This window comes from Anoplophora glabripennis, unplaced genomic scaffold, assembly GCF_000390285.2.
Source record: "Anoplophora glabripennis isolate ALB-LARVAE unplaced genomic scaffold, Agla_2.0 scaffold620, whole genome shotgun sequence".
Lineage (NCBI taxonomy): Eukaryota > Metazoa > Arthropoda > Insecta > Coleoptera > Cerambycidae > Anoplophora > Anoplophora glabripennis.
In genome coordinates, this window is record NW_019416776.1 from 13,139 (window position 1) to 26,059 (window position 12,921).

Below are 12,921 nucleotides of genomic sequence, written 5' to 3' on the forward strand. Positions count from 1 at the left end.
ATCTAATGATCACTATTTCAGTGTTACAACGTGGAGAAAGTTTAAACATGTTTTTAAGTTAGGCTGTATAGCAAATAGGCAACCAGTAATACATTTTATAGATTTTATTACACAATTTGTCTATCCAATAATGCGCAGATAACAAACTTTCTATAAAATGGAGTTAGTTTAACTTTTACGGATTATTGACAGATTTCTAATTTGGGTTATGTATTTCTATGGATTTTTTCATATGAATCTAGGGATATACACAAAATTAACAATAGCGTCTGTGGAGTTAGGTGTTAATATCGAAGAACATTACTGGACTTCACTTTCATAGAATTTTTTTTTGAATTTGTTTTAAATCAGCTTAATACTTTAAATTAGATAAAAATCAGAACATGGTGTGTAAAATAAAATTAGTAAAAAGGGTAGATATTGGTTAAATAAAAAAGTAATTCACATTAATTCAGCACTTTTGAAGTCGTTGCAAAATATAATTTTTTCTTAAATTTCTGTTTTAAGGACATACTTACATTTTTAGCTTGCATTTTTCCATAACTATTTTTTACAAGTTACTACAGAAAACATTGTTTGAAGTCATTTCAAAATGGCGGATCCAATATGGCGGAAAAGAAAATTGAAATGTCTTCAAATTGCATGATTTTTTTTGTAATGGGTTTTTTGGGTCTATGATTACGAATCTGGACTCTAAATCACGAAATTCAAAATGGTGGATTCAATATGGCGGACAAAAAATTAAAATGTCTATGCATTTTTGTGTAGTGGGATTTTTTGGGTCTCTGATTACGAATCTGAAGGCAAAATTACGAAATGACGTATCCTATATATCCCAAAAAACCCCTCAACACAATTTGTGCATTTTGAAGACATTTCAATTTTTATACTCACCAAATGGGATACCCAAAGCCACAAAAATCCCCAACACAGAAATTTGTGCATTTTGAAGACAATTTTTTTGTCCGCCATCTTGAATTTCGAGATTGAGACCAGATTCGTGAACAGTGACCCAAAAAACTCTTCATATGTAAGATTCATAGGAACTGAATGTCTTGCATCTCTAAGCTCTTTAAAGATTCCTCTAATAAGCGATGGTTTCCCCAGCATTTAAGGGGGGTGGAGGGGGAAAGGAGGGTGAGGGGTTGGTCCGTTTAGGGTGGAAACGATCCAGTATTGCTAGTAGGTACTAAAAAAAAAATTTTTCAGATTTTTTCAGCCAAAAATAAATAATAAATAAAAATAAAGGGGCCCTCCTCCTTTTTGTACAGTAAAATTTTTCCTAGACAAAGAAAAAACAAATCTTAAGATATTAATTTTTATTGTAACTCAAATCTTAAAAACTACTCAAAGATTGCAAGTTATATTAACACCATACTACTACACTTGAAATTCTGTCTAATTCTCATTTAAATGTTCCCCATATTTGAAAAGGTTTTAAATATCAATATTTTTCAGTGTGATACAGATCACTACAAAATATGGATATTTTTTGTATTAAATGAGGCCCCTGACCCTATTGCCATATCATATCAGATGGATTAGTAAATGCATGTTATTCTCATTAAAATTCACAGACCAAACACAGTACTTCAAATAAAATACAAGTTTATGCCTTGTTTGGAAATCATTTGTACATCTGCACCCAGGTATGATCTCGAAAACACATTATTTACATTTTAATACTTTGACGTTTATGTACCGACGGATGACATGTAGCATAACTTTTATTAACAGAAGCCATTACGCGTACTACATTCTCACAATCAAGTCGAGGAAGAGTTCTCATGTGTTAGTTGATGATTTCTTAGATTCTTCTTATATTTAGCTTCATAAGGACACCTATCGCACTTGTACATTTGAATTTTCGAAGGGTTTTTGTGCTTTAACTGGTGATCCTTTAGGGATCCCTTATATTTAGTCTCATAGGTACAGGAATGACATTTGTACATGTGGATCTCCGAAGGGTCTTTGTGCAGTAACTGATGCACTTTTAAGTGGCTCTTCCGTTTGGTTTCGTAATTACACGTGTTGCACTTGTGCATTCGGATTTCCGAAGGGTCTTTGTGCGTTAACAGATGCAGTTCCAGTCCGTGCTTATATTTACTTTCGTAAGTGCAGGTGTCACATTTGTACATTTGGATTTCTGAAGAATCTTTGTGTACTAATTCGTGCATTTTTAGGTAATTCTTACATTTAGCCTCGTAAGTACAAATACTGCACTTGTACATCTGGATTTCCGAGGTGTTTCTGTGGATCAACTGATGCTTGTTTATGTCGCCTTTATATTTACTTTCGTAAGTGCAAGTATCGCATTTGTACATTCTTACTTCTGAAGGGTTTTTGTGTTTCAGCTGATGCCTTATCAGGTTCGGTTTACGTTTAGTTTCATATGTACATTCATCGCATCGGTACAACGGTGTGTCTAAAGCAGGCGCACAATTCTGAAATATAGGCTTTTCGCTTTTGTAGGTGTCATTAAATCCTGTCTCACATTTAAGCACGCGTTCGCTCTTTACTTCTCCCACATCTTCACAAACGTGCATCTTTTCATTATCAATTTTTTCATCAAAGCCATATGAAGAAGATTCACTGAAAAAATGAATAGTTTGAAAAGAAATGAACATAAGACAAAACAGAGCTTTGGAAAACGGATAATTCAAACTAAAACGTGTTTAAATCACAGATTTTTCAAGCTTTATATTTTATACAGTGTTTTTAAATGAAGTAGCAAAAATGGTACCAGTTGCACCCTGAGGCGATATATGAAAAAAATATTGAAAAGTTGTTTCTTTATTCTTAGGATGCTCATACCAAGTTTTGTGTCTCTAGCATTCCTCATGTTAAAGAAAAAAATTAAAATGTGAATTTCAATCCCCTCCTTTAAGAGGGTATATCGCCTCAGGGGTGCAATTTTCATATAAGGTATTTTTACTTCAATCCTCTTATTTTTGGCTCTACATTCACTGGTACCATTTTTGCTACTTCATTTAAAAATGTATATCCCCGTTTAGGAAAAAAACAATTAGTGTAAAAAAATTTACAATTACAAAATTTATTGACATTTCCTTACCCATGCCAGTAATCGTCCTCTACCTTTATATCAACCCTTTCAAATGGAATATAAGACTGCTTATCGATGTTTTCATATTTCTCCAGCGCATCCTGACCATCTTCCAGTTTTATTTCAGTTTCTTCGATTTTAATATTGAATTGCTTATCTATATGTTTATATTCTTGCGCATCAATGCAGTTCTTCAGAAAACTGCCATGACTATGAAGGGAATCAAAACATGGACCGCATATTACTGGGTCCCGGGTAGCACTGATGTCCTACAACAAAGAATATTAGCGTCAGTTTAATTTGAATTCTTGCAGAACGTTTTTTTTTTAAGAAACAAATGAAAGCTTGTACATTAGAACTATTTTTCTTGCAACTGTAAATACAGTTACACACTTAATTCTATGATTCCGATAGTCATAGACAATTTGAGTTTATGATTCATGAATAGATATTTGCGTTGATGTTTTGTTACAATTAAATTAGCACAATTGAACTATAAAGGTACAACATATGTGACTTGTTCAAATTCATAAATCTTTACTAAACACACATTAACCCTTTCGCTACGGCTACAATATAATTTTTTCTGCTTTAAAAATACTATTGGGTTATATATGTCCCAAGGAAATTTTAAAAAACACTGCAAGCATACCAATGCATTATAAATCCCTATTCAAACTGTCCCAACCGTGCTGCTAGTACTAGGTATATATTCGCATACACATCAGTCCACCTTATTAATACCAGTCTTAGTTAACCTCAAAAATTATTAAAAAAAATTATTATTAAAATTTAAAATGTGGCATGCTAAAAAGATAATATTGAATAAACTTGTTCTGAGGGCCTATAAAAGTATTATAGTTATACAAAAAAACGTATTTTCAAAAAAAACTTCTACTGTATTTTTGAAACCTAAAATGCCGTGGGACATATATGCCCTTTAGTGGCAAAAGGGTTAATAGGTAAACGCAAGGTAAAAGGTAAATACTTACAAATTAATACTATTCTAGTCTAGTCTATTCATATCAACTGCAATCGATCATGTAAAGGCTTGTGTCAAGTTTATGTGAATATTATCAGCCATTTTGGTGTTATTTAAAAAAATGCGTTTTTGGCAGTACATCTTTATTACTCTGTAACTGTTTCTTCAAAAAATCAAAAATAATGTATGTCTTTATGGCTTGAATCAATATAAGTATTTTTTTAATACATAATTATAATTAGTTGACAGACAAACTTTAATATTAATATTAATTAATGAATATTTTTTTATGAAATTTGGTAGAAACTACACTGAGGATTGTATACCCCAATCCAGTGGCATAGTCAGTTATTAGGCAACAATTTAGCTAATCAACTTTAAAAAAAGTCTGTTTAACTATTAAAAACACAAAAAAATACACAGAAACACAATACGGTAGGTCAAGATTCACCCAGCAGTCAGGAGCAGTCCAAAAAGGAGTTTAAATAATTATTTGAAAATATTTTTTTTTCAACATAAATATGCATTTTTAATTTTATTAATCGTGTATTCGTATTCTAATAATTTTTCCTTATCCTTCCTTAAAATTAACGACATTATGACTGAATCACCCTGTATATGTCTTAACCATACCAAATGGGGAAAAAGTTAAAAGACGAATTGCGAATTATAACAACGTTTACCGAAATTTTTCGAATAATTGGAATTTTAATTTAAATCCAAACTGCAACCTCTCGATAAATGCTTCCTTTTAACATTTTGTAGTCCACCTCAACAACAGAAATTAACTGATTTCCATAGAGATCATTTTAACGAAATATTTTGTCAGATTGATGTTTTAATTAATTGTGGAGATAAGAATGCAATAATGAAGGTGAAAAATCCCCTGTAAAAATTGGATTATGAATATATTCATCATAACTAATTATTAGAAAACGAGTTTAAATTTGTTAAGGTTAAATCAGTCAGTAAATACATTTTTTATAAAGGTGGTTCCATTTGAAATGGGTCACATTATACTCGTATATGTTGATTATCTTATAAGTTATAAAATTGTTTACTTATAATCCGTAATTTAAAGAATAATACATCTAGGAATATTTTGCTCTTATCTCTTAAGAGTTTTTAATTAAAGCAGTTTTCTGCTTTTTTAATCATAATTTAATGACCTAATTTAATACTTTTATTCATTTATGTGATGTGTATGTATGTCCGATTGTACTTTTACCTTATATTATATTGAAAGGCAAAATAATACTGTATCTAAAACATAATAAATGAGGAAAATAATATAAATAAATTAAGGTCAAAATTGAAAAAAATGAGGTTGAATGGTCACCAAGAACAGCCAACCGAATGCTTTACTTCAACTTCAATTTTTGATTATCCATGAACATATGACCATCAAACTAGTTTCTTTTAATAAGGAAAGAAATGAAATGCGTTAACAAATGTGAATGTAATTTAAGTTCGCTTTTTTTCTTTGAAGAGTGCAAGTGAAAAAATTTATTCTTGCTTCATGTTGCTTGAATGCACTCTATTGAAATAAACGATAAAATGATAAACCACATCTAGGTAATTACTGTTGAATGTGTAACATTATTTTATTTTAATGAAGTAACATTATGAATGATTTTAAATATTATTTAGATGCTTACCGCAACCATTTTTGCTACTTGAAATAAACCATATACAGGGTGATTCACAAACAATGACCAAAAATTAAACCTCGTATTCTTTGGTGAATTTTAAGGGAAGTCTTTCGTATAAAGTTAGAAAGATACAGGGTGTTAAACTTAAAAAAGTGTTTTTAACTTTTTTAAATAATTTAAAAACTAGTAAGTGAAATAATTTGAAATTGGGTACATGTATGAACGTAAAAATTATCCAAAATCTGAGGCTTTTTCCTAAAATTTAGATGCTCCAGTGGCGGAGATACAGGGAATCGGTGGTATATTTTTCTAAATAAAATAGTATGCCACTGCTTTATAGTAACAGTCATGATATTTTCGCATTCGTCTTTCAATTTTCTATAAATTACTACCCTCTTGTTTTTCGAAAAAAAAAAGTGATTTTCAAGTAAAATTTACAAAACGAACAGAAAGCACTTTTACTTAAATGACATGACAAACACTAATCATTCGAATAAAGAAATTAATAATGATTAATTAATAATTAATGATTTTATTTGAGCAAATGCTCAAAAATACCTCCACGAACACAGGCGGCACAATATCTTTTTAGTAACAAAAATGTAATTTGTTCGAAATTTATTGTTTCTTGAATGTGATAAAAAGCATTATTTATTCTTTCTTTTAACTGCTCAAAATGTCAAAGTTGCTATTGCAACCTACTATGTAATTTTAAACCGCATTTTATTCGAATATCGAAGTGTGTTTTCAATCAGGCTTTTTTCGAAAAATATAAGAGATCAGTAATTTGTAGAAAATTGAAAGACGAATCCGAAAATGCCATAATTGTTACCGTAAAGAAGTGGCGTACTATTTAATTTAGAAAAATATGCCACCGATACCCCGTATCTCCGCCACTGGAATTCCAAATTCTGTCAACTGGTTAAAAATGGTTTATTAAATCAGTTTTTCTCATTCAAGACCTAATTGAGGTTTGTGAAAATTAACTCGTAGTGATGTAGACATTGCATTCTATCTCTTACAAAACTTGATAAAAAAAGATTAAGTATGACCCTTATCAACTTTATAAATATTTTATGTTTATATAGCACTATATACAGGGTGTTCCTAAATATCATGTACATAAGGAAGGGGGTAATTCTTTGGCTTATTTCATGACTAAAAGTTCATATAAACATAGTTCCGCAAACGCTTCATTACCGATCTACAGGGTGTTGAAATTTTAAGATTTTTTAGGTTTTTCTCTATAGCTCCCACAGTTTTTGAGATATTCAGCTGAAATTTGGAATATAGGTTACGCTGTAGGGCTTGATATTCTACAGAGTGATATTTTTTCGGGGTTTATGCCCCTTTTTCTTCCCCTGAACTTTTCTGCGGTGCGCCGCTGGTAGATTCTAAAATCAAAATTGAATTTTATGTTTTGTTGAGAAACTTTTCTGCCTCTTATGATTTTTTCGTATCTGCGACCGTTATTGAGAAAAAAATAAAAAACGATTTTATGTAATTCGTTAGATTAAATTTAAATTCTTAAAATGGTCCAGTAGGCTCTGGCTTTATTTAAATAATTTCTTGTTTCTATTAATTTTGACAGTTCGCATTTGAAATAGTAACTTGGGTCTGCATATGTTTAAAAATTAAAGGTTTATGTTACAAACTGTAAGGTGTAAAAGTGAATACTCATTATAATCTCATAACAATGCCAAATTTTACGAATTTTGAAATGGGTCATCCCAGCTTTAATTTTTAACAGGTAGTGGCGAATAAACTGTCAAAATTAATAGAAACAACAGATTATCTAAATAAAACCAGAGCCTACTGGACCATTTTAAGATTTTAAATTTCATCTAACTAATTACATAAAATCGTTTTTTATTTTTTTTGCTCAATAACGGTCGCAGATACGAAGAAATCATAAGAAGCAAAAAAGTTTCTCAACAAAACATAAAATCCAATTTTGATTGTAGAATCTACCAGTGGCGCACCGCACAAAAGTTCAGGGAAAAAAGGGGACATGAACCTCGAAAAAATATCACTCTGTAGAATATCACGACCATTTGGCATGTCCTATGATGTATGCCCTACAGCGTCACCTATATTCCAAATTTGAGCTAAATATCTCAAAAACTGTGGGAGCTATAGAGAAAAAACTAAAAAACTCTTAAAATTTCAACACTGTAGATCGGTAATGAAGTGTTTGCGGACCTATGTTTATATGAACTTTTAGTCATGAAATTAGCCAAAGAATTACCCCCTCCCTTATGTACATGATATTTAGGAACACCCTGTATAATTTAATTTATGGGAACACACAAATATTTTTCTAAACACTTTGAAAATACTTACAACTTGTATATATGTATTAATTATGTCAACATCCACTTCATTTAGTGAAACGCATCCACACGTCACCAACTGAAAACATAATCGACAAATTCTCTGATTCTCCCTTATATCAATTAACTGAACATTTCCCTTCTCCTTTAGATAAATTTCCTTTAAATCCACCACTGACGTTTTACTAGAATTAACATAAGAAATAATTATATCCTCAGTTCCCATACATGCGGATTTAAAGTTAAGAGCGGCAGATAATTTCACGGAGCAGCTGTTGCACATGAAATATTTATCTCTTTCCTTCAAATTCTGAAACAGATTAGTAATTAAAGATTGATATAAAAATAAAATACAAACAAAATCTTAATACATAACTTAATCTTACCAATTTTGGCAAAACAATTTCTGGAAAGTCCTTTGTGATTTCTCCTATTAACTGGCAATTTGTATTGCTTATAGGATGTAGACACAACTTGCAGAATGTTTCTTTAAAGTTTTCTGGTTGCATTTTTCTTCCTCACAATCGTAGAGAAGAATGTGCAAAATAAACAAAAACCAAACACTAACCTCACAAAATAATAACCTACTCACAACAGAGGAACCAGTGTTGTCAACACAAAAATAATAAAATTGACTAGATAGCTTGTCAAAAAAAACAAGTTAAATATGTCATCAATTTTTATTGTTCAAAAATATAGTCATAACATCGCTTTATAGAATGTATAGTTATTTATTAAAAGATAAATATTTATTTCTGCCCTACTAAAATAGGTGACAATTCGTTCAAAAACTGTATAACTAGAATGACAACCAGCTTGAAACAAAATTGTTAATGCAAATAAGATCAGAAACTGTACACACTGTTTGATTCATCTCCTACTTAAATTACAATTAAATATAATAAAATACTTTTTTCATTTATAGAAATTTTAGACCATTACTATTTTTAATCCATATTTTATTAGATCCATTTATTTATGTATATATATGCCACGAATTTCTTATATATGCACACATTAGTTCATCGAGCTGCTACATATATTGAGGATCGTCTCATCACATTAAATAAGTACTGCATAGTGCATACCAGGCTTGATTGTTATTTTCGTCTATTCATGAGGAAGCCAGTTCTGCAAAGAGCTTTTTCTTTTTCGTACTAGGTTCACCAAGGACTCTCTGGAAAATCTTGTCTAAAATTAAAAATAGGTATCCTATTATAAAAGTCGTAAAACCTATACATCTTATGGAGATTTAACACTTATTTTCAAGTACTTACCAAGTCAGCATAGCTGACAATTGACAGTTTATATAACAAAGCACAGGGAGATAATTTTCTTTATAAATACCTGGATTAAAAAAGAATTGCGGTATGGTGTATAAACAAATATCACCTCATATCATAGATAAGAACATAAGCCTAAAAAAATAAGACCCGTGAAAAGGATAGGAAGAGCAGAATCACGAACGTACGAGCGCCACCTCACAATGGGCCTGGAAAACACGCCATCGTTAGCACTATTTATGTATCGAAAACTGTAATACTAACTTGAACAGAAAAGTAATATTGTTATTAGAACCTCTAGTGTTCGCTGAAAAAATTAAAAATTTGATGATATTACATATATTCTTTCGTGCGGAAGCTGAACAAACTTACAATCGGTAACTAGCCAATCATAATACAGCGCCAATATTCCATGGCTAGAAATTGGCCTCACGCGCCATTATTCTATGGCAAGAAATTGGCCTCAATGATTTGGGATCGAGGGGGATTATCCCTCTTTATCCTGCCTCATCTCGTGTAGGCCTGGACAGCCTTCGTAGGTGGGCCCCATCCGTCGTCTACACCGACCGCAAATGCGGCCGGTGTAGGCGCTTTGTGGGACCTCTTTTTGTCCTGGCTGGGCCCCGCCGGCTAGGGCCCTTTCTTCTGACGCTCTTCTTGCTACTAAATTGTTTGTTTATTATTAATTTGTTCCATCCCATTCTTTCAAATTGTCATTTTAGCATCATAAGTTATTTTAAAATAGTTTTGATCTACCTTCATTTAAAAAAAAATCAATTAATATTTTAGAGGATATTACGTTTTCCATATTCACCGATTTGTTTTTAATGAAGATAGATTAAAACAATTTTAAAATGCCTTATAAGTAGAACGACAATTTGAATGAAAATGGAGATGGAACAAATCAATTATACATCAATAATACATGGGACTGTTCATTTTACAGTCACTTAAATGTTAACAAGCTTAACAAGGTAATGTGAAAATATTAACCTATTATATTAACTACATAGACATTAGACGAGATGAGAACATTTTGTTTAAATACATTTAAAAAAAAAAGTAAATGTTTACAATATTTTATTTAATACACAAATCGGAATATAAATTTTACATCAAAAGTTATATTCACAAATAAATATGGGGTCTAGCAAAATTATCTTTTCCTCGAACCCATTGTTAGTATGTATAAAACAACATTGTCACAATTTTAAAATTTGAACTTAAAAATCAACAATTGACTAATAGATATTAATACAAATAATCAAATTCAATTAGGCGTTAAAGGACATTAATCCGCGAGAGCGCGAGTAAATTGCGTGATCCCCCGCACCACTGCTCAGTACAGAGTTGTCAGATTGTGGATACATATTTATTATAAAAAAACTGGAAAGTTACTATAAACTTCATAAAAGTAAAAACGAAACGAAAAACGTTTGAGAAACCCGCGACCTTCATTATAACCTAAGAATAATGGTATACCTTAATAAGTATGGGAATCAAAACTTTTAAATTATAGGTATAGAATGAATCTTTTATTTACTCTGTTATCAATGTAGGAGTACCACACCTTCACCCTCAGCGAAGAAAAAACGCTGAGGGTGGTGATACGCGGAATACCTGCGGGTGTTTCGCCAAGTGAGGTTCAACTCGGGATAATCCCCCTCGATCCCAAATCATTGAGGCCAATTTCTAGCCATAGAATAATGGCGCGTGTTATCAATGTGCAAAATGATTTGAATAAAATCTGCTTACCAAGTGTAAATAGTATTACAAATAAATTTATTTTCAATTGAAGCATACATTTTATCTTTTTCGCCCTCCTCGCTGCACTGAAAAAAAAATCAAGAGGTGTAAGAAAGAAAATATGCTATTACTAGAGGCTTGTTATCAATTATTATTTGCCAGAAAATTTTCAAATTAACGTAAATCTTAGTAATTGTTCTAAATCTGACATCACCGCTTATCATAAGGAGCAAACTCAATATTAAAATATTCATTATAGGTAACTGTGCAGAATGGTTTGAAACGGCAGTGATTTGAAGAAATTTGTGTGCAGAAATCACAGATGGCGCAACAATCAACTCTGTTTCAATCCNTTCATTATAGGTAACTGTGCAGAATGGTTTGAAACGGCAGTGATTTGAAGAAATTTGTGTGCAGAAATCACAGATGGCGCAACAATCAGCTCTGTTTCAATCATTCCTGTCACTTTCACCCTCATGCCTCATATCTCATCAGTCATCCATCACATAACAGTCATCACATTAAAGATGGGCGGTTAGTTGTCTCTGATGACTGATCCGGTTCACTGAGCCGGCTCTTCATTCTGATCCTAGTGAAAGTGAACCGCTTCCTTCTTAGGGTTTTTCCATACGACAGCCGTCCCATGGTACGCGTGCCATCGCACGAGTCGTGTGAATACGCCTATCTAAATTTTTGTATTAATGTGACCGAATAGTGGAAATAAGGTCTGTTTATTATTATTATTATGCCCAGGTAAGTCTCACTTTTACTTATTTATCAGTTATTTGCATTACTTTCCATGGAGGCCGGCGTCTCCCAGGACACCGTCCTGTCCCCACACCTATACACCATTTACAACTCCGACATCCCACATCTCCCCCAACATCAACATATACTTATACGCCGACGACCTGACAATCACATCCCAATCCGTAGATCCTAGATATTCCGTCTCCCTCCTCCAAAACTCCTTAGACCAACTTGAAACCTGGTGCAACAGGTGGAAAGTCAAAATTANGATCCCAAATCATTGAGGCCAATTTCTAGCCATGGAATAATGGCGCACTATCGATTGTAAATAACGGCGTCCCCTTTATTTATTAGTCTGAGCTTTCAACCTGCAATTCTTCTAAAGCTTCTAAAGCTTAACGTACCGGCACTCTAAGGAGGCCATACATTATAGTGCTTCTACCCAGTGCAAAAACAGGGATTTTCATACACTAGGATAGCAGATCCACCAGTGATATACAGGGTTCAGTTGAAGACCTGTTACACGAATCATTTAAAGTAATACAAACCTGTGTCCAAAGGACCAAAAACAAATTAGAGCATGAGTCATCAACCTGAAGCAAAACTAGAACTCATAATGAAGAAAATTTCCGCGTCTACGTTCCTCGTGGCTAACGTTAAAGCGGAAACACTCCAGATACTTGTGAACCCCTTATCTGCGAGCCGGCGACTGACGCAAGTAAAAATAGCTTCTTCCGGACTAATTATGAGGATTTACAACCCTCTCAATACGCTGAGAGCAGATGAGGGGAGGTTAATTTTACAACGAGCGTCAGATACAGCCAAACCTCCTCATGGCGCCAAACGTGGGGCTATGTTACTAAATAAGCCAATGACCTACCAAAATTCTCGACATTAACTTCTAAGTTTCAGATATCAGTATCCCGTTTTAAATTACATAATTACTTGCAGTTCCTCGAGTATTTGGGTACATGTGGATGGGAAGATGACTTTAGCTTGACAGATTGTTGAGTAAAGTATTTTTTAGTTAGTAAGTGATTAAATACATTTCTTTCCAATAAAAGAGCAAGCATTTATTTGTTAAATTTAATGTTTGAGTAATTTAATAGCG

General features: G+C 32.4%; 1 protein-coding gene across 1 annotated transcript; it reads right to left on the minus strand.

The window, feature by feature from the left end:
• Window positions 1-1,366: 1,366 nt before the first annotated feature.
• LOC108911383 (zinc finger protein 99-like) lies at window positions 1,367-8,593 on the minus strand. The gene is made up of 4 exons (XM_018716308.1): window positions 8,418-8,593; window positions 8,042-8,341; window positions 3,074-3,333; window positions 1,367-2,592 (listed from the first exon to the last, which is right to left on the minus strand). The coding sequence occupies exons 1-4, from the start codon at window positions 8,538-8,540 to the stop codon at window positions 1,767-1,769; spliced, it is 1,509 nt and encodes a 502-aa protein (XP_018571824.1). The 5' UTR covers window positions 8,541-8,593; the 3' UTR covers window positions 1,367-1,766.
• Between the last annotated feature and the right edge of the window lie 4,328 nt (window positions 8,594-12,921).

Bases quoted from the DNA above. Each gene is read 5' to 3' on its own strand.
- LOC108911383 (XM_018716308.1), bottom strand. From the start codon at position 8,540: ATGCAACCAGAAAACTTTAAAGAAACATTCTGCAAGTTGTGTCTACAT. The intron at 8,342-8,417 runs GTAAGATTAAGT...AATCTGTTTCAG, and splicing joins AAATTGTTTTGCCAAAATTG to AATTTGAAGGAAAGAGATAA. The intron at 2,593-3,073 runs GTAAGGAAATGT...TCATTTTTTCAG, and splicing joins GAGGACGATTACTGGCATGG to TGAATCTTCTTCATATGGCT.